General features: G+C 48.4%; 1 protein-coding gene across 1 annotated transcript in view; it reads left to right on the top strand.

Moving 5' to 3' along the window:
- FHAD1 (forkhead associated phosphopeptide binding domain 1) overlaps positions 1–24518 on the top strand; it is a 137768-nt gene that overhangs the window by 60981 nt on the left and 52269 nt on the right. The window contains exons 7-14 of the mRNA XM_033433247.2: positions 3127–3250; positions 6874–7004; positions 9275–9364; positions 10392–10496; positions 14360–14467; positions 17202–17285; positions 18323–18475; positions 19349–19544. Coding sequence (XP_033289138.2) covers positions 3127–3250; positions 6874–7004; positions 9275–9364; positions 10392–10496; positions 14360–14467; positions 17202–17285; positions 18323–18475; positions 19349–19544 — 991 coding nt within the window. The remainder of the gene's footprint in view (positions 1–3126; positions 3251–6873; positions 7005–9274; positions 9365–10391; positions 10497–14359; positions 14468–17201; positions 17286–18322; positions 18476–19348; positions 19545–24518) is intronic.

The following is a 24518-nucleotide window of genomic DNA, read 5'->3' as shown; positions in this document are numbered from 1 at the left end:
TTGCTCTCAAAAATCTTCGATCCGCTACAATATCACTAGAAAATTCTTACCTCCGTGTGCTCTTATATGCCTGTGCTAATTAGAAGCCAAATTATTATCTTGAAACAATCACTCCTCCTAGCACTATTAACTTTCTTATGATTCAGTGCCCATTTTATTACACAGCTTAACCGACATTAAACATCTTGGAATTTATGCCAATTACAAACAATATGGATATTTATTTTGGTAGTAAAAGTATCAAAGAGGTTTGAAGACTCTTTGGAGTTTTCCAGCAATCCGAAATCCTAAAACTCTGACGCTTAGATTGAAATATTTTAAATCTGTCAAAAGCACTGGAGTCTTAGAGGGGAACGTATGTTTTCCCTTCTGGAAGTTTGTCTCTGTGTGTTCTATCTCTGGTATCATGTAAATAAAAGCATTACGCTGAGAAGAGCTTACAAACACTTTCAGTGTTCCAAGGACCTTTTATGGAAAAGTTGTATTTCCCCCAAATTTCACATTCCCCCCCAATGTGAAAGAATTTTTTTACTCAAAGTTTCCAAAGCACAAATATACAAAAGTATAGCCTTGGGGAGAGCGAGGGGCAGAGTGGCCTGTGTCCCCACAACTTCTAGCATAGACCGCCCCCCAGTAATGTCTCAGGTGCCCCAGGGAAAAAGTGAGTGTAACTGCCCCAAATGTCATCGACTCTGAACCATGATGGTGCATGAAACGAGTCAGAAAACTTGTGAGACCTTGACGCTTCTGTTAATTCTACCAGAGTAATAATGACAAGATTTCCAAGGACACAAACCAAGACCAAAGGCTGTGAGCGCCATCTGGTGGCCATGTCACCACGCCCGAACCCCATTACCTGGGCATGCCCACTCCCTCCCCCCAATCTTTTTTTTTTTAATGTGATGCCCGCAACCTGGTCTGATGGTAAACAGGGAAATTCCTGTATTTCTTCTTTTGGAGGGATTATTTTTATTTAAGATACTGAGTCTCTATTTACTCTTATAACAGTTATTTTTAATTTAATGCACATTTTTAAGTTTAAAAAGGGAGCTGCTTCTATGAAAAATGCTAAGAAATTATAGTGGGGCTAGCCAAGAGACATGGGAAAAATAGTGAAAGTGGTATATGAATGACTGAAGTTTAGGAACTCTCTTAGAGTGGGGTTGCCAGATAAAGTAAGGACACCCAGTTAAGTTTGAATTTTAGAATTTCGTTTTAGTGTGTGTCCCAAATATTGCATGGGATACACTTGCGCTAAAATATTATTCATTATCTGAAATCCTATTTTAAGTGAACATCCTTTTTACCTCCCCTAAATCTGACAAACTTACCTTAGGAGAACAGAATTGCACCCAGGACTTCCCTGGTAGCGCAGTGGTTAAGAATCTGCCTGCCAGTGCAGGGGACATGGGCTTGAGCCCTGGTCCAGGAAGATCCCACATGCCGCGGAGCAACTAAGCCTGTGCGCCACAATTACTGAGCCCTCGTGCCACAACTACTGAAGCCCGTGCGCCTAGAGCCCATGCTCTGCAACAGGAGAAGGCACTGCAGTGAGAAGCCTGTGCACCGCAACAACGACCCAATGCAGCCAAAAATAAATAAATAAAATAAATAAATTTATTTTTTAAAAAAAGAAAAGAAATTGCACCCTTCTCCTTGTCACTTCCATTTTGATATCAAAACAAGCTAGCTCTTGTCCTGTCTACGGATTGCGTGGCATTTATGCCCCAATAAACGTGTCCCTGTGCGAGTACTGAGGCCTGACATCTGAAAAATCACAGGACAAAGGCCCACCGTGCACCCTGAGGTGGGAAAGGCCTGGCCACTCAGAACAAACAGTCTGGCCGCATCAGACCGAGAGGGAGGGGGTTCCGGGCCCAGCTCTCTTTCCCGGCCTCTCGGGTACCTGCTCTGAGGAGGCCAAGGCCTGGCAGCTACTTTCGGGCTCTTACCAACGTTGCCTTTGATGGAGAGCTTCCGCACCCCGCGTGTAGACCTAGACCCCTGGAGGGGGGCCCGCCCTCGAGGGGGCTCTGAGCCATGGACTTAGAGGGTGCTCCCAGCAGCCTTAGATAGAGCCGGCCTGTGGTCCTGTATTTCCTCTTAATAACAACCACACTGGTGTTTAAGTGAGCCTGGCAAGGCTTACAGATGCACACATAAAGGTTACCAACCACCTTCCCCAGAGCCAGACGAGGGAAGCAGAAGCTAAAACACCCCGTGGGTAGTCAGAGGAGAGGACTGTCCCGGCTCATCCCCCTGCGCCGTGTGCCAGGCATGATCTGAGCACTCGTACACATGCTAACTTATTAAAATACTTCTAACAATCCTATCAGGTTGGGACTACCATCACCCCATGTACAGACTGAAAGAAAGGAAACAGAATATGGTGTCCTCCTTGTGTTCACAAAGCCCGTAAGTGGCAGAGACAGGACTTGAAGGCCACAGTCTGGCTCCCGAGTCCATGCCACACTTTACAGCCTCCGACTTCTCATGCTCATTCCTAGAGCCACCTGGGAAGGAGGAACCAGGCAACTAAAGACTGGGTTTGAATCACACTCCCCCTCTGACCAGCGCGTGATCCCGCGCAAGGGACCTCGCCTCTCTGAGTCTCAACCTGCTCCCTTGCGAAATGGGAACATTAATGGGAACATCAGCCTTCAGCAACGCTGTGAGGAGTATCAGGGTAGCATGTGTGAATGGGCTTTGTAAACGCTGGCGTGTTCTGTGAGGTATAAACTGTCCACTGTTATCATCAGAGGGCGTTCATTTTATAACCTGCTCCCGCCTCTTGAACTTTGCTGTGCACCCCGTCAGTGCTGGTTGATCTGGTACCAACAGCTGGTCTATTTACGGTTGACAATCCCCAGGTCAAAGGAAGACAGCGGCACCTGAGCCCCCGGGTGGCCACGGAGATAAGGTTCGCGTCTCGATGACCTATGACACGGTGGTCACTGAAGGAACAGGCCCCCTCCCGCCCCTTCCACTAGTTACAACTGAAAAGCTTGGTTTCCCCGACACCCCGACCCAAGATCAACCCGACTCTTTGCCCAACGCTGGAGAAGTACCAGCATGTCCTGCAGGCCTGGCTGGCCCCCTCTGACCGTGTGTTGCCTCCTTCCACAGATCAGTGCCCTACAGCAAGGCTACAGCCAGGTGCTGTGCCAGACCCTGTCTGAGAGAAACTTAGAAATCACATCCCTGAAGAACGAGGCCGAGAACTTAAGGAGGGAGACCGCCATCACATCAGGTGAGGCCCTTCTGCCTTCGGGCCCCAGGGCTTCTGCCCTCCCCCTGCAGACATCACCAGTCAACCACCACACCTGTGCCCGTGACCTGGGTGCAGCCTCAGGGATCAGAGTTCTCCCCCAGTGGAGGTTTCTTGCCACCCAGTCCCGAGGGCAGGGCCTGATAAATATTTGAGAGAACGTTATCTCTTGGCTACAAGGTCTCCTGAACACTGGCCCCACCAGGGAGAACACAGGTCGCCTTGTGGCTTGGGTGGTTCCACAAACCAGCCTGAGTACCAAGCAGAGCGTGGACAAAATGGGGTCACTCTTTTAAGGCACCCTTTGTCTCAGCCATTTCAGCCGAGTGCACTTGGGCCCAAGTGAAAACATTTTCTAATTTTAGCAGAGGTGGTTCCCTGACAAAGGGCTTGGGTGGGGAGAGGGGCAGCCAACACACAGCTGTGGCTGAGCTTTGATTCCCTGGATTCTTTCATTCCTTCAACATGTTTATTGAGCACCTACTAGGTATCAGGCCCCGTTCCAGGCTCTGGGGAGGGAGAGCCAAGCAAGACAGTCAGATTCCTGTACTCACAGACTTGGGAGGGGGTGACAGACAATAAAAGTAAGCGGATGAATAAACAAGCCCACTTCAGAGAGCAGCGGTGCTGTGGAGAAAATAAACTGTGTGTCGTGGTGGCCAGTGCTTCAAGGGGGGAGGCCAAGGGAGAACAGCTTAGTGGGTGTGCAACCATGGAACTCAGGTGGGGCTTGAACCCGTGGGCTGGGACTCGAACCCAGTCAGAACCCACTATCTTTTAATCGAGATCTCACATCTGGTTTCGGGACTTAATAAAGCTCAGGTTCTTTATGTCTCATGGCAGAAAGAATTCAGTGAGAGACAAAGTAAGAAGTGGATTTATTTAGAGAGAAGCACTCCACAGACAGAGCGTGGGCCATCTCAGAAGGCTAGAGGCCCCCAAATGTGGGGCGGTTAGTTTCTATGGGCTGGGTTATTTCATAGGGTAATGAGTGGGAGGATTATGAGAACTCTAATATTTTAGGGAAGGGGCAGGGATTTCCAGGAATTGGGCCACCGCCCACATTTTTTTTTTTTTTTTTTTTTTTTGTGGCCTGTCCCGTTGCGGAGCACAGGCTCCGGATGCGCAGGCTCAGCGGCCATGGCTCACAGGCCCAGCCGCTCCGCGGCATGTGGGATCTTCCAGGACCGGGGCACGAACCCGTGTCCCCTGCATCTGCAGGCGGACTCTCAACCACTGCGCCACCAGGGAAGCCCCACCACCCACTTTTTGACCTTTGTGGTCAGCCTCGGAACTGTCCTAGTGCTGGTGGGTGTGTCATTTCGTTAATGTATTACAAAGAGCCTGTAATGAGGCTCGAGTTCCACTGGAAGTCGAACCTTACTCCCCCTTGGACTTAGCTGATTCTAACCAGTTTAGGTTGTATCCTCAACGGCTACGTCCTTCTTTTAGAGCGGACCTGTTTCCGGTGGGCAAGGACAAACCAAGGGCAAGTGACGCTGCATGGAGTGCGCAAGGGATTGTGGGGCTGGGCAGGGTCGGGAGGTCTGGGTTTTTATTCTAAGGGTGTTGGGAATCCAGTGGAGTTTTTAATCCAGTGGAGTTTTTTAAGCAGAAACTAACATGTCTAGAGACCTGAAGAGGATGGGACCACTCACATACGAGGGGAGGGAGAGAAGCAGGTGACAGGGAGGAGGCAGTGAGCCTCGGAGGGGCACATCACTCTTAAAGCAGCCAGCGCGTGGCAGGAAACATACCCACAGCTGTAAAAGCCAGGCACAGCGCTGAGTCGCACGTGAATCACCATCTCTATGAATCTGGCTTTTCTTCTGCCTCACTCTGCAACTTAATCACCCCCCCACCCCCTGCTGCCCCCAGGTCTCTGCTTATGCTCCACCCTAACTTGGGATGTCCTCAGATATTTTCTGAGCACCTCCCCCAGGCTAGGTGCTGTTCTGGGCACCAGGAATGTTAAGGATGAACTCGCTGGTCCTCACCTTCCTCCCGTACGGCAGCCAGTCAAACCTCATCCAAGCATCAAGCCTGTCTCAGATCCCACTTTCTCCAGTCAGGGAGTCGGGACAGACCTGGGTTGGGATAACGCTTCAGATGACTGGACCCACTCAAAGTGTGGCAAGCCCCAGAGGGATTTCCAAGTAACTTAACCATGTCCTGGAGGCAAAGCTCATTTTTAAAATGAAATTCTGGAGCATTTTGTTCTTTATTTCATATACATTCTTGATTGACACCTACCAATGAAACTGGGCCTAATGTTCTTCCAAGAAAAGAACCGTATGAGATAACCCAATACCACTGCATTTATGCACCCTTCTTCCCACTTTTATTCAAAATGATACTACAATGCAAGAGGGAAGAGATGGGGATATATGTATATGCATAACTGATTCACTTTGTTATAAAGCAGAAAGTAACACACCCTTGTAAAGCAATTATACTCCAATAAAGATGTTAAAAAAAAATGATACTACAGTAATAGAGTAGTTATCTATTGCTGCATAGCAAGTTACCCCAAAATGTAATGGATAAAACCTCAACCAATATTTATTATCTCACCCAGTTTCTGTAGTTCAGGAATTTGAGGGGGGGGTGACTTTGAGTTCTCATGAGTTGCAGTCAAGATGTCGGCGGGGGCATCAGTCATGTCATCTAAAGCCTCGGGGGGAGCCGGGGGATCCCCCTTCAGAATGGCTGCTCGTGTGGCTTTTGGCTGGAGGCCTTAGTCCCTCAGCACACATGCTTCCCTCTAGGGCTGCTTGAGTGTCCTCACAACACGGCAGTTGGCTTCCCCCAGAGTGAGTGATTCAAGAGAGAGCGAAGAGGAGGCCACAGTGTCTTTTATGACCCAGCCTGGGAGGAGACATTCCGTCATTTCCACAGTATCATATTGGTTACCCATGTCAGCCCTATTCGGGGTGGGAGGGGCTGCACAGGGCATGAATCCTAGGCGGCAGGGATCGTTGGGGCCATTTTGGAAGCTGGCTGCCGAGAAGAATAATAGGCGCCCTGTAACCAACATAATTCAGCCACTTTGTGTTCTTGGGACACATACCGTCTCATTTGACCCTTACAATAACTCTGTGCGGGACAGACAGTGGGAGGTGAAAGAGCTTGTCCAAGACCACCAAGCTAACAAGTGGTAGAGAGGGGTCCAACCAACCACCCCATCAATAGTGTCCAGCAGTGCCCTCTGCCACAAGCCCGTCTCCTGGCCTCTGGGGAAGAATTCCTGGACCTTCCCTGTGCTGCGGCTTTGTTCCCCAGGCCCATGGTGTGGCCTCTCCTCCTGGCTTCACCTGGCCTGTGCCCACAAGGGGCCCCCAAAGCCTTCTCCTCTCGCTGGTGCTGACTGCCCCTCATTCTCACTGAAGCCTCAAACCATGTTCCGTGGACTTTGCTCTCATTCCCGTTCCTGCTCTGGGACCCTTGGAAAAAGCATCCCCAGTTCTAGGCGGGCACCGGTGGTGGCCCGGGCTTGGAAGGTCTTGTCCGAACGTTGCCTGACAGCCATGGTGTTGCCAGTAATCCTTCCTGCCTCTTTGACCTCCATGAGTTTTTTGTTTTGTTTTGGTTTGGTTTTTTTACAGAGATGGTGTCATCTTTGCAAAGAGATGTGTTAGTAAAGGATGATCAAGTTCAACAACTAAAACAGGAGGTGAATCAACTAAAGAGTGAGAACAAAGAAAAGGATCACCAGCTCCAAGCCCTCAGCTCCAGAGTGAGTGTCGGGTCATCAGCAAATTGTAGCTGCGAAAAGCAGACACAGTGGAGTCACATGACACACGGTGGTGAGATGAGGCCAGTGCCCAGGGGCACAGGGAGGGTAGCTGCTGGGCAGGTGGTCAACTTCTCTGCAGCTTTTCAAAGTACAGCGTGTATGTGGCTGAGAATAAGCATAATATATATTCAAATCCAGCAAACATTTTCTAACCCCTATTATAAATTAGTTTGTTTACTCCCAGCAACAAACACACTTATTAGCATATACTGCCATTGCAAAGTTTAATATTAAACAGAATACGATCTCTCTGTGAGCAAGGATGACCACACGGCTGCATCATGGTCCCAGCACCACTGGTTCTCATAATTGCCTTCAAAGAAGAATGTTTGAAGATCCAGGTGCAAACACGCAGACTCTCATTTCTTCCTTAGACTTTAGTGTGTAGAATTTCTCTATGGAAAATGAACGTGGTAGGCAAGCAAAGAGATTTTTACATGTAACTTTGACTATTTGCAAATCTTGCCTTCAATGCTAACTTCAGAATCCTGGCTCTATAGGGTAAGATTTCTCAGTATTTGTATGATGTGTCTGTTTCTGTGAGTCAAGGTAAAACCTCAAAGCTTTCATCTCAGGTGGCAACTCAGAGATTCCCAGCGGCTACCCGATAGCTAGGTCTGCATGGGGGTGGGGTGAGAACAGATCTTGAGGTTCCAAGGAAAAGGCACAATAAGTAATACCTGGTACGTAGTACCACACCCAGTTTGGAGCTGGTGAAAGGCACTGCATGAGTTTTGGGATCAGACAGACCAGAGTCCAATCCCAGAGCTTTCTTTGATTGTAACTTATTTGGCCTCCATTTCCCCATCTGTGAAATGGGGATGACAAAATCGTTTTCTGAGAAGTGGGAGGCTGGTTTTAGTTGTGCTTCTCTGCCTCTGCCCTGGGTCAGCTGCCTGGCCAAGCCCTCTGCATTCGTTTCTTCCAAGCAGAGTGTCTTCCCAGACATGTGCTATAGCTGTTTTATGTGGGTGTGTGTGTGTGTGTGTGTGTGTGTGTGTGTGTGTGTGTGTGTGTGTTGGGGACGGGAAGGGGATGCAGAGCTGATGCTAAGTAGAGGGAATACGCAAAGACAGCACCTGCTTGGCTCTTCTGCCTCCAGAAGTGCATTTGGATGATTTATGTCCCCGTTTCCCCTTCCTCATTGACCTTGGAATGAGGTCCCTTCTCCTCTAGCCTGTGCCGGCCAATAGCACAAGGGCTCGTCACCACCAAGGGTACTGCTCTCGTGAACATTTGAGATGCCTTTTTTTTTTAATGACATACATCATGTGTGTTAATTTTAGAAAAATAAGTAGATGACATTGAAAAGAAAAAATAAAAAGAGAGGAGAGGAAATGCTACCTTGAGAAATCAGTGTTAATATTTTCATGTATGTTCTTCCAGTCTTGTTTCTATATATTGCCTAGAAATCAATCAATCATTTTATAGTGAATTTATACAATGCACATTTTTTAAATTTTTAAATACTTACTATTTTCCCGTGCTAATAAATCAACGCTCTTATCATTGGTCTTAAAAGCTACATACTTTCTCCTGGATGTACCCAGTGTTATAAAGTGGTCTGCTGTTATAAACAACACTTGGGTTGTTTCCTCTTTTTTTTTTTTTTTTTTCTTCCACTGTTACTGACAATTCTGTGAAGAGCATCCTTGAAACTACAGATTTACTTCTTTCTCCAGCCGTTGTCCTTAAGGTACAGTCCTCAAGTGGGCATTGCTGGGTCAATAGAAGGCGCACATCCATCCTTATGCCCCTAATGCCTGTTGCCGAGCCACCCTCGGGAAAGACGGCTCCGTTTACCCCTCCACACCAGTCGGGGCAGTTGTGTCTTTGAGATGCAACCTGCACAAAAGCCCTAAGAGGGACCCGAGCTCACTGGATCCGCCCCCTCCACCCTCACCGGTCACAGAGTGAAAACATCCCAATTCCTGCACCCTAAGTACCCAGACTCTACAATGCTGCATTTCCCCTGCGGTGAAGTTTGCTGGTTTTTTGAAGAGGAATTTAGACGCTCTATTTCTCAGAACTCATGAGAGGGGTGAACTGGGAACGACTGCAGGATCCCGAGCTCCCATCACACAAATGGTCTCGCGTCTCAGAATTCAGAGGTGTGATGGGGTTATACAGCAGGAAACACTCCTGGGCGTGAACACAGGGACTTGGGACCCCCAGCCAAGCCCCCGTGGCCTTGTCCTTTTTCTCCACAGTGCTCAGTGCTGAAAGAAGAGTTACAGAAGGAAGATGCCCAGAATGAGCACTGGGAAGCCCAGGAGAAAGAGTTAAAGCTCTGCAAAACCGTGCGTTGAACCTCCTCACCCCTAGGTGTCCACTGAAAGCCTAGATTGTGACCTTCAGGGTTTTGGAGGGGTTCCGTGGCCCATTAGCTAGCACAAGCTCTGGGGCTTTCCGGGTGTTTGTCTGTTAATGTAGTCTCATAATTCTTTGATTTGCTAGCCTCAAAGAGATGGGTGAAAAGACCATGGAAAACATACTCTCCCCAGATTTTCTGGGCAGTTGGCTCAAGGCCCCTCATCAGGTTTCCCCTGGGTAAAGGGAAGGGAGGTGGCCACCATATGCTGCTAGAAATTCACTGTGGTCCCTACCCCTGGACTTGTGATGCCTAGACTTTCATGATCCACTGTCACAAGTTTCATCACAGCCCTGAGCACTGTTATTAACACAACTCTTCTTTAAGTATTTTTACTTAAATACATTCAATTTTACACCAATTCATAAAAACAAAATAAAAAGCAAATGTATCACTGGCCTTGTATGGAAGGTGAACATAAAAATTAATACAATGAAAAGATGACCACTAAGTGTAAATGTTCACCCCCTGTACCAACCGAACCCTCGTGCACATCACCAGGCATACGTTTTCCATCCGTTGGGAAGGACGGTGCCTGGGACAGGGGCAGGAGACGTGTGCTCTTCTCTAAGTCAGGAGCACACTTCTCTGCCTCAAATGAGAAAAAAGAAAAATTTCATTGTTCTTTTCTTCCAAACTGTGCCCATTGTGTATTCCAAACAGCCCTTATTTAGATTGAACTCAAAAATATACCCCAAGGAAAGAGATTCTAATGAGTGGATAGGTATCTTGTACTGTTTAATCCAGGATCCATGCTAATCTTCAAAAGAAACTCAAATTTTCCCTCACCCAGCACTTTCATTGCATCCATTGAAAGAAATTCTACTTTGCCTTAAAGATGTAGAATTGGCCCCCAAGGGAAGGAATTAAGCAAATCCCAGACTAGGTTTCTGCCTTAATGAACCGGATGAAATGAGTTATGAAGTTGACTTCCCTGTTGTTGGAACTCTTTTCAGCAAATCCATGACATGGAGAAAGAAATGAAGAAGCTCAGGGAGGAGCTGAAAAGGAGCTGTACCGAGCAGAGCCTGATCTCTAAGACGCTACGGGAAAAGAGCAAGGTATGGCGGGGACAGGTCGGCCTGGCAACCACTCTGGGGCAAGCACTCCACCTGCATCATCTCTGTTCATCCTCACAATGACCCCATGCGGTCTATACTGGTGTTAACCCCACTTTACAGTCGGGAAAACTGAGGCTCACAGAGGTGAAGGAAGTTAACCAAGTTCACTTGCATAAAGCAGTTGTGGCAGAACTTGAATCCAGGACTGCCTGACTCCAAAGCCCCTGTGTGTAACCACTACCCTAGACTGCCTTCAAATCTTAATTGTGAAATTATCTAAGAAAGAATTGATCCATTCAATCAAGTTTGCCAATGATGTTGTTCCAACTTTAAATTCTCATATTGATTTTTTTTGTCTTTTTGTTCCATCAGTCATTGAGAATGTTTTTAAAAATCTCAACATGTTTGTAATTTGTGTGTTTCTTCTTTTACTATTAACGATTTTTGCTTTATATATTTTGAGGCTGTGTTACTAGGTGCATATAAATTTAGAATCCTAATACTTCCTGTAGAACAAAACTTTTGATCATCGTGAAATGTCCCCTTTCATCTCTAGTAGTGTTTCTCCCTTAACGTCTTCTTTGTCATTTAGCTTCGTCACTGGCTTTCTGTTGGTTAGAGTTTTCATAGCATATCTTTTTCATACTTTCTCTGTCAATTTTTGTCTTAAGTTTTAGACATATGCCTTCCAAATAGTGTATCATTTTTACAAAATCCAGTTTTGACAATCTTTGACTTTTAGTCCATTTATATTATGTAATTACTCATGTGCTGGGGTTTAAATCTACCTCAATGCTCAGTACCAGTTGTACCATCTGCACTACATTCCTTTTTCTCTCCTTTCTTGCCTCCTTCTGAGTGGATGGTTTTCTCTCATTTCTCTCATTCCACTTTCCCCCTCTATTAGCTTGGAAATATTTCACTTTTTTACTATTCTTTTATTTTTTATTTTTTTTTTTTTTTTTTGTGTGTGTGTGGTACGCGGGCCTCTCACTGTTGCGGCCTCTCCCGTTGCGGAGCACAGGCTCCAGACGCGCAGGCTCAGCGGCCATGGCTCACGGGCCCAGCCGCTCCGCGGCATGTGGGATCCTCCCGGACCGGGGCACGAACTCTTGTCCCCTGCATCAGCAGGCGGGCTCTCAACCACTGCGCCACCAGGGAAGCCCTACTATTCTTTTAGTAATAGTAAGACAATAGCATTCATCCTTGACTCACACGCTAATTAAGTTTTTCACTCTTCTACTATTCTCTTAGTAGTCATCCTAAAGACTACAATACACATTCTTAACTTACCAAGAGGCAATAGTAGTTGATAATTACGCCCTTCTCCTTGACAGTGCAATGAGTTTCAAACACCTTAACTTCACTTACCTCCTCCAGATTTATAAGCCATTGCTGTCATTTTCTAAACTCCTCTTGATAGTTAAAACCCCAAAAGACATTATTAGTGTTTTTCTATAGTCAGTATCATATCCACACATTACCCTTACTGTTGCTTGTCTTTTTCTGCCTCTCTGATCATCCACCTGGGTTCACTTTTCTTGTGTCTGAAGAATACCCTTTAGTGTTTTCCCTCACTGTGGCTCTGCTGATGACAAATCCTCAGATGTGCCTGTGTGTCTGTCTGGAGATGTATATTTAACCTTCATTCTTAAAACACATTTGACAGCGTGTTGAATTCTACAATGGCGGTTCTTTTCTTTCAGCACATTAGAGGTAGCATTAGATATTTAACCTTCATTCTTAAAACACATTTGACAGCGTGTTGAATTCTACAATGGCGGTTCTTTTCTTTCAGCACATTAGAGGTAGCATTAGATATGTCACTATTGTCTCGTGGCTCCTATTATCTCCAGTTAGAAGTCATCTGTAAGCCTAACTGTTGTACCTTTGCATAATCTGTCTTTTTCTCCGGTTACTTTGAAGATTGTCTTTTCCCTTGATTTCCAGAAGTTTTTTTTTGGTTTATCTAGGTGTGGATTCATTTTTGTTTACCTCGTCCAGAGTTCGTAGGGGCTTCTTGAAGTCCCTGGCTTGGTGTTGTGCCTTCGTTCAGGTGCTTGGGCTCTGTACCCCATAGGCAGTGGGGAGCTACTAAGGCTTCTGAACAAGGGACTGATGCAATGACATTTGTGGACAGTAATAAGGGTGAAAATGATAGTTACAATTTCTCATGTACTAGGCATTACCCCGAACATTTCATCTCTTCATCTTCACAGCAGCGCTGTGACCTAGAAATCATCCTCCCCATTTTACAGATAAGAAAATCAAGGCTACTAGTTACTAGTAAAGGAACTAACCCAACTGCACAGTCGGTTTTGTCTGACTCCGGGTTCATCCGACTTCAGTTACCCTGGCGTAGCAAACAGCCACATGCTACTGTTTACACTGAAATTAATCAAAATTAAATAAAATTTTAAATTCAGCTCCTCCGTCACACCAGCCACATTTCGAGTGCTCGATACGCAGATGTGGCTGGTGGCTGCCGTATCAGACAGCACAGCCTCGCTCAGAGTACCTGTATCGTTGCAGAAAGTTCTGTTGGACAGAGCTGCCTTACAGCTGGGTAACTCTCACAGTACCGTTAAGATTGCACTGGAAGAAACTAAACTAGAGGCGAGGAGGCCAGTTGTCACAGGCCGGCTTGCATGTGAGAGGGATTGGAGGACAGGCGTGAGACCACCGAGTGTGAGAGAGGGAGCAGGGCGGCCGCTGAAGGTGACTCTGAGGCTTGGGGATGGGAATGGGGGCCGTTCATGGAGAACACAGATAAGGGCAGAGTCCAAGGTTGGACCTGGCTTTTGCAGCATATGAAAAAGGCTGCTGAAATAGAAGTCAGAGCGTGTTTAGACCTGGGAGAAAACTAAGGCCCAGAGAGGTTAGATGACTTTTCCAAGGTAACGGAGCTGGGTAGAGGCTCTTCCACTGCACCACACGACTCAGAAGAAAGCTCTTAAGGGCTTTTCTGGGCCTTTTATTACATCCCTGTGATCCCCCTCTTCAGATCCGTAATAAACAGCCTGTGAATTGGTTTCAGCACAAAATCTTTCCATTTATTTACGAGAGTTTGCCTCATTTCCTGTTAGTGCCAGAACCCAGGGCTCAGCAGGTGAGTCCAAGAACTGAGCAGCTGCGAGGCCTACACTGGCCAGCAAAGGGTAGCGTGGAGCATTCCCAAGCCTACCGCGCGTTGACTGTTACCCAGGCAAGGGGGGAAGAGTAGGCCAGCTTCTCCACTTTTAAACGCCTTCCTTTGCAGGCTGCAATTCTTAATAGACATTGCTTTAGCAAGCCTGCAGAGAGGTTTCCACCAGTGAGTGTGCTCAAAGTGGTAACGACAAATAGTTATGATAATAATCCCAATAATAACATTTCCAAGTACCCATCACGAGTTATTAGAACGAGGCTGTGCGGCGGACATTCCCGTCCACCTTTCATAGGTTACAACAGTACTTAACACACTCACAGAGCCCTTAAGCACTATTCCAAACATTGAATCCCCACAATAACTCTGTGCAGTGGTACTGGTATCATCATCCCCATTTGACAGATGAGGCCACCGAGTCACGGAGCAGTGAAATAACTTTCCCAGGGTCGTGCGGCTTGTTAGGGACGAGCTGGGATTGGAATCTGCGGCAGAACATAGTTGAGCCCAGGGTGCAGAGCTCGGCCCCCTCCCGTAGGGGGCGACTCCCTGTGAGTTTGCCTCCACCCCGTGCGTGCCTGTGACCCCTGCCACTGGGCTGCAGCTGTCCCTACCCCTCAGGGACTCCCCCACTGCCATTAGCCCCCCCAGAAGAGTTTCCCCAGAGGGCATGATGGTCACATTAGCAGCAAAGCCCACGCTTTCATCATCCTTTCAGGTTGAAGAGAAGCTTCAGGAGGATTCCAGAAGGAAATTGCTTCAGCTGCAAGAAATGGGGAGCAGAGAAAACCTCATTAAAGCCAATTTGGAAAGGGCAGTAGGTCAGGTAGGCGCGCTGCAGAGCCCCTTCACGGGCCCGTGCCCTCCACGGAATCCCGCCCCCAAGCGGCCGGCAGGGATGAGAGAGGAGGAAGACGGCCTGGTTCAGCTCACCCGCTTATCTCAGGGCAGGGCTTTGTGCGGTTTCCGCATCCCCAGTGGACGTCACTAAAGAGGCTTTTCCTTCTGGGAAGCTGCCCACTCCAGTGTCTGCTGTTGCCTGGGACCCCGACCAAGCAGCCGGTCCCAGCTCAACCCCCGCCCCCGTGAACCAGCTGTGCACTTCCCTCTTGAGAAGGGTTTGAGCTCTTGAGCCCAGGGGTGTTTCTAGCACTTTCTCCTTCACATTTTTTGTCCTGACGTTTACAGCGATCTTTCTTCCTCTGGGCCCCCAAACAGATGCTACAGTCAGTGTCCCCAGGGAAATGCAGCATTTCTTTTTGTTTGTTTGTTTTGTTTTGTTTTGTTTGGCCAAACTGCGTGGCTTGCAGGATTTTAGTTCCCCGACCAGGGATGGAACCCGTGCCCCCTGCAGTGGAAGCACGGAGTCCTAACCACTGGAGCGCCAGGGAAGTCCTGCCACTTTTCTTAATAAATTAAAACCCAGAATACCACGGCTTATGCCAGATGGAGATGGGCAGGGTGGGGAGAGGGCCATTTCCCAGGGCTCTGACCCAAGATGGCCCAGTGGCCCTTCCTCTTACACGTGGCACAGACATGAGGGCCAGAACATGCAAATGAGCCTTCACCAGAGGCTAAGGGAGAGCAAACGAGAACCCAAGATGGGGCACTGGCCCTCCAGAACACGGCCCACCGAGGGCAGCCCATCTTGGACCCCTCCACAAGGCATCCTCTCCTGGCAGCCACGGCTCCAGGGGGACCAGGAACGTTTTGCGTGTATGTGTTTGTGCTTTTCTTTTTCTGGGAGAATGAGTCCACCTCGTCACTCACTGGATTCTCAGAAGGATCTGTAAACCACCAAAAAAGGTTAAGAGCCACAATCCTTAAAGGAGCCCTCCATCCCACCCAGCCCAGCTCCCAAAGCCCTTCCGCTTGGTAGCATCCAAGCCTGAACCATCAGTGTGACCGGAATTTGTCCCACGCGCTGACCTTCAGAGGCACCCACAAGTTAAATGACGATGCTGACCCTCAGGCGGGTTTTAAAGCCTCTTCAACCAATTTCCACACCATCACCCCCGCTGTCCTTTCTCCTTCAGGGTGCCGACCCCTCAGCAAGGCAGAGAGCCCGCCAGCCTGGGCTTCCCTCTGTGCACCTGGGCTACCCCTCACCTTGCTGGCACTCTGCACCCACAGCGCATACCCGCTTTGAGGGCCTGATCTGCGCCACTTGCCGAGGGCCTGGTCATGGCTCTGACCAGGGGTCATCCAGGAAGACCCTCAGAGACACTGAGATTCCTCCAGGTCTAGACTCGAGAGAGAGAGAGGACGAACGAGGCTTCTCTGCGCTGCCTGGGCTTTCCTGCTTCACCCCCTTGTCTCCACAGCCCGCTCCCGGCCTGAGGTCCTGCCCTTCCCCAGGCCAGTGACCACAGGACTCAGGCCATCGTCCAGCAGGACCTGTCCCTCCCTACCCCCACCCCCCCGCCAAGCAGTCCCGTAGGGCGCCTCTGGTGGTAATGCGGGCCATCGTCCACAGGGCCCTCTCTACATAACCTCTTCCTTGGGTGAGCTAGGACCCTCCCTTGGCCATGAAACCAGCAGACGACCCAGAGTCCCTCCAATCACCCGGCTGGCTTCTGGCAGGATGACTGCAGAGGTGTCCTTAGGAGAGTCACAATTCCTCTGCTTGGCTTCCCAGAGCTCCCTGGTGTGCAGCAGACTCCTGTGTCTTGGGACCTGTGGACGTTCTCATTGATTCAGTGGCCCTTATGGTCCTTCAGGGCTCTGTTATAGAGCCTTTCATGACCACATTTGGCCAGTGAGCCAAAAACCCAGGCCAAGAGCCATCGTGTTGGTAAATTTCCAGAGAAACTTGGGCTTCTTTGCCGTTCAGGTCTCATGAGCCTGGGGCATCTTGAACTCGTCATTCTCGAAGCCCTGATTTAATTTAACTGTGTTGTTTCATCATCCGTAATATGAAGACACCAGCACCAGGGAGGCACTCAGTAAAAACTGGCTGAACTGAAATAGAGGACTTTGAACATCTGACCTGACAGTTGTTTCTGTTATAAGCATTCGATGAACATTTATTGAGTGCCTGCTGTGTGCCAAGCGCTGCACCAGGCTCCGGGGACCTGGAGAGGAATACAGGAGACGTCGTCTTCAGGACACAAGGTCTAAGGCACAGAACGGCAGCAGGCAGCAACTCCTTCTCTCCCCAGGCACCCTTGCTGATTACACGAGTTGCTCGGGCTGACAGCCTCAATATTTATCTCACAGCCTGCTGCCAACGTAGCAATCACGGAAGAGCGCTCCTGGCCCTGGACTTCCCACTGGATAATTTTCCGAGAGCCCGAGACGTGTGTGTGCTAACCATGTGCGTCGGCTAGGTTAGGCGGGCACACCTGAAAAGTCATTAGAGCCTGCGGTCCCCCTCTCTTGTGTGGGCACTGCCCCTTCCGGTGAGAGGTGAAGGTGTTAATTACCCATAATGACCGCTAAAGGTGTGCAGAGCCTTCTCACCGATTTCTCCCAGACCCAGCGACGGAGGCGCCTCCCCCAGCCTTGCAGCTGCAGCTGCACCACTCACCTCATCCCCCTTCCCTTTCTTTGTGCTGCAGCTGGAGCTTTTCAGAAGTCAGGTCATCAAGGCCACGTACGGACGCGTGAAACCGTTCCAGGACAAACCCGTCTCCGATCAGCAGGTTCGTGTCTCTTCCCCACTTTCTCCTTCAGGGACCCGGGGCTCCAGACACTGGGAGCACATGTTCCTGGCTTTTGTGGGTGGCACATATTCTTCACGCTGTTGCTACACCGTAAAGATTTGTTAGGATTTTCTGGGACTTCCTGGCTTTTAAAGTAAAAGCCAGTTAAACTCCCTTGCAGTGTTTCTGTGAAAATCCAATTAAACCACCCAGGACCGTGTCTGGTCTCCAGACCCGCACGGTTAACCTCCGTTAGTCCCGCGAGGAAAGGGGCAGCCTCAGCATGGACGGTGCGTCCTCGCTCGCTCGTTCCTTCTGAAGAGGCATATGGCAGTGAGGGTGGGCCTCTGGCTGTAACGATTGCCTTATTATTCTTCCGTTTATCCTCTCCAACCCTGGGTGTCAGCGCGCGGGTCAAAAGATCACCCCACGAGCTTCTCTTGGAGAACCTCCTTTTTAGGGGCCCACAGCATCAGGCTCAGCGTGATGAGTCACTCCCAGAATGCAGAAGAATCTAGAACACACTCGTGACCACATGACAGGCCTTTGGCTCTTAAAAACCATCTCTGATCCTGGGAAACATGCCCTGGTGACAGAGCCGACATCCACCCTCCAGAGCCATCAACAAAACACGCCAGGACCTCTCTCCTCTGAGCTTAAGCTGAAGCCCTCCAGGTCCCCTCCCCCCAGAGCCACCCTGCATTTTAATTTATTTATTTATTTATTTATTTTTGGCCGTGTTGGGTCTTCGTTTCTGTGCGAGGGCTCTCTCCAGCTGCGGCGAGCAGAGGCCACTCTTCATCGCGGTGCGCGGGCCTCTCACTATCGTGGCGTCTCCCGTTGCGGAGCACAGGCTCCGGACGCGCAGGCTCAGCGGCCACGGCTCACGGGCCCCGTTGCTCCGCGGCATGTGGGATCTTCCCGGACCGGGGCGCAAACCCGTGTCCCCTGCATTGGCAGGCGGACTACCAACCACTGCGCCACCAGGGAAGCCCCACCCTGCATTTTAAATCTTTTTTTTTTCTTTTTCTCACCAGTTAATAGAGAAGATCACCAGGGTCACAGAGGACAATATCAACTTTCGGCAGAAAAAGTGGACCCTGCAGAAGGAGACCCAGCTCAGCAGCTGCAAACAGGAGGAAATGACAGAGAACATCGTGAAGCTGAAGACATCCTTAGACAGTTGCCAGGTGCCCCCTTCTCCATTTCTCAGATGTCCCGTATGTCTCGTTTTTGTGCTCCTTGTTCAGGAAATTGTCCAGCTCTGCTTTTAGTCCACCTTTTCTCTTGTTGGAGAAATCTGTTTGGGATCAGAAAACAAAGGACCTCCAGAAATGCCTCCCAGGTGAACTTGGTGTGACCAAGGAGAAGCTGCCCGACACACTCCAAGTATTGCCTTTGGGAGGCCCCAGACCCCAGGGAAAAAAACAGCCCCGTGTTATTTCCAGAGAAACCAAAGAAACGTTCTGCTCTTTATTTGCAGTTTTCTTTTCTGTCCCAGCAGCGGAAGGCTGCTCTTAGCCTTGTTGCCTTTGACTTTGGAGGAGATGCGACCAGAGGGTCTGGCAGAGCCCCCACTTCGTGGCCCCCACGCAGGGGTCCAGCTTATCACATCAGGCAGCTGCTTCTGCTTTCTCTGGAAACACGCAGCTACTATTTGGGAAGTCTGTGCAAATGCTGGCTTGTCAGCACTCTTTCAAATCAGGAAACCGCACTTTATGACCAGCTTGTGTGTTGATCTCAGCAAGAATTCTGTAGCCAGATTTGGTTCTCGTTTCAGCCAAATCGTCCTTGGCAATTTGGCTTTGGAAGTGCCTACACCTAAACAAAGGGTCTCTTTGACCATCCAGGGTCCAAATTAGAGTGCACATGAAATAAAAGCTGCCTCCTTCCTTCCGCCCCCCCAAAAAACGCAAGTAGAACTGGACCGTCACAGGGCGGCCAACATACGGCGCTGCCTGCTTCACGGGCACGTCAGGAACACTGCTCTTCGCGGGTCACAACCGTCAGGTGCTATTTCTGGCGATGGTGCCCGGGCTCCTCACGACCTCATCTCTTTCCAGGCGTGCATGAAAATGTCTTGCTGTAGCAGTGACCTGAAGAAGGAGGTCGACCTCCTGCAGCACCTGCAGGTGAGCCCACCTGTCTCAGGGCTCCAGAAGGTGGCGCTGGACATCTTGCGCCTGTCACTGTCCTGGCTGGAGGAAACGGAGCATCTCCTCCACGAGGTGGGGATCCAGTTCTCCAGCTCCGACAAAGGTGATTGCAACTCTTTTCTCACATAGTTAGTTGCATGACTGAAATATTGCGCTGGATCTGATCACGATGGGACATCTGTTGAGGGAGCCTTCTTAGGTATGTGGCCAAGTGTTCCCTTCTCCAGACTTCACTTTGCTTCACCACTTGAGAAGCAGTGTTCCTGGAAAAAAGTACACAAGTGAGACGTGATTACTGGAGAAAAATGAGACGCAACAGAGGCAAAAGGAAAAATCGAAATTATGCTAAATCTTCTCTCTCAGAAGTGAGCATATATATACATATATATAGTAGAGACTTCTTTAGAGCAGTTTTATGTTCATGGCAAAATTGAGAGGATGATACAGAGATTTCCCAGGTAGCCCCTGTCCCCCCTCATACACAGCCTCCCCCATTATCAACATCAGCACCAGAGAGGTGCAGTTGTTAGAACTGATGAACCTACATTGATGCGTCATAATCCCCCAGAGTCCATGGTTTACATTAGGGTTCACTCTTTTTTTAATTTGAATTTTATTGGAGTGTAGTTGATTTACAGTGCTGTGTAGGGTTCACTCTTGGTGTTGCCCATCCTATGGGTTTGGGCTTGGACAAACGTGTGATGACACGTATCCACCATTATAATGTCATACAGAATCGTTTCACTGCCCTGGCCTTTCTCGCCTTCTGAGACGGCCCACGCTCTGTCTGTGGAGTGTGTTTCTCTCTAAATAAATCCACGTCTTACCTATCACTTTGGCTCTCACTGAATTCTTTCTGCGATGAGACATCAACAACCTGAGCTTCATTAAGTCCTGCAACCAGCAGGTCCCCCAATAATGAGGCCAACCCCGGAGAGGACCCAGAGGCCCTGTAAGTCACGATGCTCCACCGGGAAGATGGACCAGTCCTGAAGGTGCCTTCGACGCCAAATCTACTGCCATAAGCAGAAGCCAGGGAGCACGGTGGGGGATGTGGTTCAGATCAGGCCATCTCTGAGCAGATGGGTGGATTCTGTGCACAAAGCCCTGGTATTAGGTCAACCCGATTTATGAGTTTCACTTCTCAGGTCACTCTATAACTACATAGTAACAGAAAGTACAGAGAATTCATTAAAAGCCACCGTGGAGTCCATAGAGGGGAAGTGGGGTGGGTGAAGTTACAGATCAGGGACATGGGAATAAAGCCAAATGATAATTACCCATAAACCAGAATATCTGATATTCTAGAAATTGAGGAAAGTAAAGCTACAAGTATAACAAAATAAAAAGAAGCAAAGGAGAAGCCAACTTCAAAGCCAGCCTATGCAATTCCTCCACGGCAGCGCACGTCTGTCTGACTGAAGCCTGGCCCTGCTGTTCCTCAGTGCCTTCCTATTAGTGTCTTAAGTAATCAACATCTCCAGGAATCCCTCTGCAGTGTTCAGGAATTCACCTCGTCATGGGGAAACTTGTGGTTTGAGGACTTATGTTTTTTGGAAAACTTTTCTTTTCAAAACTGGACATTTTTATTCCAAATAAAAGAAACTTATCCAAAAAAAAAAAAAGAATAGTTTCACTGCCTGAAAATCCTCTGTGCTCCCTCCCCGCGCCCCCCAGCCCCTGGCAACCACAGATCTTTTTACCGTCACCATAGTTTTTGCCTTTTCCGGGATATCATGTAGTTGGAATCATACAACTTTTCAGATTAGTTTCTTTTATTTAGTAATATGCATTTTCGTTTCCTCCAAGTCTTTTCATGGCTTGATAGCTCTTTTTTTTTTTTAAGTGCCAAATAATAGTCCATTATCCATTCACCCACTGAAGGATATCCTGGTGGCTTCCAAGTTTGGGCAGTTATGAATAAAGCTGCCATAAACGTCCATGTGCAGGGTTTTGTGTGGACATGTTTTCAATTCCTTTGAGTAAATACCAAGGGCGCGGTTGCTGAATCGTGTGGTTAGAGTACATTTAGGGTTTTTTTTAATTCATTAATTTAATTTTATTTATTTTTGGCTGTGTTGGGTCTTCATTGCTGTGCGCAGGCTTTCTCTAGTTGCCGTGAGCAGGCGCTACTCTTCCTTGCGGTGCACGGGCTTCTCATTGCAGTGGCTTCTCTTGTTGCTTTGCATGGGCTCTAGGCGCACAGGCTTCAGTAGTTGTAGCACATGGGCTCAGTAGTTGTGGCTCACGGGCTCTAGAGCACAGGCTCAGTAGTTGTGGCGCGCGGGCTTAGTTGCTTCGCGGCATGTGGGATCTTCCCAGACCAGGGCTTGAACCCGTGTCCCTTGCATTGGCAGGTGGATTCTTAACCACTACGCCACCAGGGAAGTCCCTAGAGTACATTTAGTTTTTAAGAAAACCACAAAACTCTTTTCCAAAGTGGCTGTTTTGCGTTCCCACCAACAATGAATGAGAGTTCCTGTTGCTTCACATCCACGTTAGCGTTTGGTATTGTCACTACCATCATATTTTGTGTGTAACTTCCAAGGCATTTTCCCATGGAAAGAGCTGTGTGATTCTAGGCAAGTTACTTCCCCTCTCTTTGCCTGTTTCTTTACCTGTAAAATGGGGATAATAGGGAATTCTCACCCCTTAGGATTGTGAGGATTAAAATGCATTGATATCTGTAAAGTGCTTAGAATAGTACCTGGCATAAAATAGGCACTACCTATATACATGTATTGATTTTTTAACTTTACAAAAGAATAATGTCATATGATACCCAATTTCCTTTAGTTTCGTTCCTAACAGTACATCAGGAACACCCTTCCATGTCAACACACACAGACCTACATCATCGCTGTCACTGATGGCAAGGAATCCCATTCTGTAGGATGTACCATAATTTATTTAGCCAGTCCTCTATCATGGGCATTTAAGTTGTTTCCAGTTTTTCACGCTTAATAGATGAGGCTGACATAAATATTATTCACACATACCTGTTCATCTTATCTTTATCATCCTAGATGTGGAAGGATATGAACCACTTCCATTCAACAAAGATTTATCGCAGGCCTCCTAGATACCAGGCACAGTGTAGGATGGAGATATAATGGGGTCAGAAACAGGTAGAATCCAGGTCATGGGGTATATGGATGTTGGCTGTAAAATTCCTCCCTCTTCGCTGTACATTTGAAATCTTTCATAATAAAATATTGGGGAGCTAACAGGCACTATCCCTGAGCTTGTAGATCTTATGGTCTCAGGGAGGAATAGGAGCATTAAGTGAAAAATCACTCACATGTAAAACTTTAATCGTGACAGTTGCTTTGAAGGAGAAGTGCAGGGCTCTGACCTGGTCAGGGACGGCAGGGCACCTGCAGGACGCATAGGAGTTATTTGCCAAAGAGGGGAGGGGAGGGCATTCTCATGGTGGGGCCGGGGGCTTGCAGAGCCCTGGTAAGAAGCTCTGCTTTAACCTGAGAGCAGAGAGAAGCCCATGAAAGGTTTTAAGTAAGGAACTGATGGATTTGGAGACAGTCATCTTGGCCACGAGTGAAAAATGTACAGGAAGGTGGCCAGCACAGAACCCCGGGAGAGCAGTTAGGAGGCTGTCACAAGACACGATGGTGGCCCTCACTGTGGCAATGGAGGGGATGGAGCAAGAGAGAAGATTCCAGGGGCATTTAAGAGATGAATCAACAGGCCTCAGTGATGGAGTTAGATGTGGCTAGAAGGGAAGTGATGGAGAGAAAGGGGGTTACAGATCTCCAGGTTTCTGGCTTGTGTTAAAAGTACAGATGTGGTTCCTTCACTAAAATCCAGAGTAAGGAATGCCGCAGGAGGACCAGGTTTGAGGGGGAAGATGAGTGTGAGGTGCCTGTAGACATCCAAAGTGAGGTGCCAAGGACGCAGCTGTCACCCTGGATGTCCAACCATATCAGTGATGTGGCCCCGGAACCCAGAAGAACATGTGCCACATAGCGGGTGCTTAGTCAGATGGGATGGATGGACGGGTGGATGGACGGAGGATGACTAAAGCCATACGTGTGAATGGTATCACTAGGAAGAAAGTGTTGAATGAGAAGGGAGAGCCCAGGGCCACTGGGAAACTCCAACATTTTTTGTTGATCCTTCTTGCCAAATCGCTCTCCAGAGAGGCTGCACAAGTTTGACATTCTTACAATAATGAATAGAGGAGTGATTTTCAACTCAGGTGATTAAACAGCCCCAGCCAGGACATCTCTAAGGTAATCCAGAAGGTGGTGTGAATTTCTTTTAAACGTCTTTAAAAAGAAAGGCAAAAATCAAGATTAACTTTTCTGTAAGTGCCTGCCCCTCACAGATAGCATAGAGAAGAGGGGGGCTGGATTTCTCCCAGCAGCCCAGCCCCTCCCCAACCCCAGTATTACTGTTGTTGTAATCACGGCAGAGTCTGAGTGTGCATGAAACCAGGAGAGACGTGGCCCACAGTTCTAACTGTTCTTCAAAATCAGAACTAAAACAAGGAAAGACCATGATCTCTATCCTAGTAATAGCGGGGCCAAGCAATGTGTGCACTGTCCCCTCCCCAGACTTCAGGAGTCACTGAAGCCTCTGTCTCTAAATCTAGTCATACGTTACCATAAAGAAACATGGGTTGCAAAATTAAGCCATCAGGGGCTTCCCTGGTGGCGCAGTGGTTGAGTCCGCCTGCCGATGCAGGGGACGCGGGTTCGTGCCCCGGTCCGGGAAGATCCCACATGCCGCGGAGCACGTGGGAAGTTAGTGAGGACCGCCCATTCTTCATTCATTCATTAGGAGAGGAAGTTGGTGGTAAAAGGCATTTTATCTTCCAGAACTAGCAATATTATGGCAAAGCCCCAAAAGCCTAAAAGAATGGGATGAACTAGAGTATCCCCTGTATTCTCTGTATTAGGTACTGCTGTACCTAGTTCCTAGAGGCATCTACACAAGGATGGTGGTGGTGAGGATGATGGTGAGGATGGTGAGGATAATTAAGGTGATGAGGGTGATGGTGATGAGGATGGCGATGGTCATGGTGGTGAGAATAATGATTAGATGGTGATGGTGACAA

The sequence above is a fragment of the Orcinus orca genome, chromosome 1, assembly GCF_937001465.1.
Source record: "Orcinus orca chromosome 1, mOrcOrc1.1, whole genome shotgun sequence".
Classification (NCBI taxonomy): domain Eukaryota; kingdom Metazoa; phylum Chordata; class Mammalia; order Artiodactyla; family Delphinidae; genus Orcinus; species Orcinus orca.
This window is presented reverse-complemented; position numbering and strand designations above follow the sequence as displayed.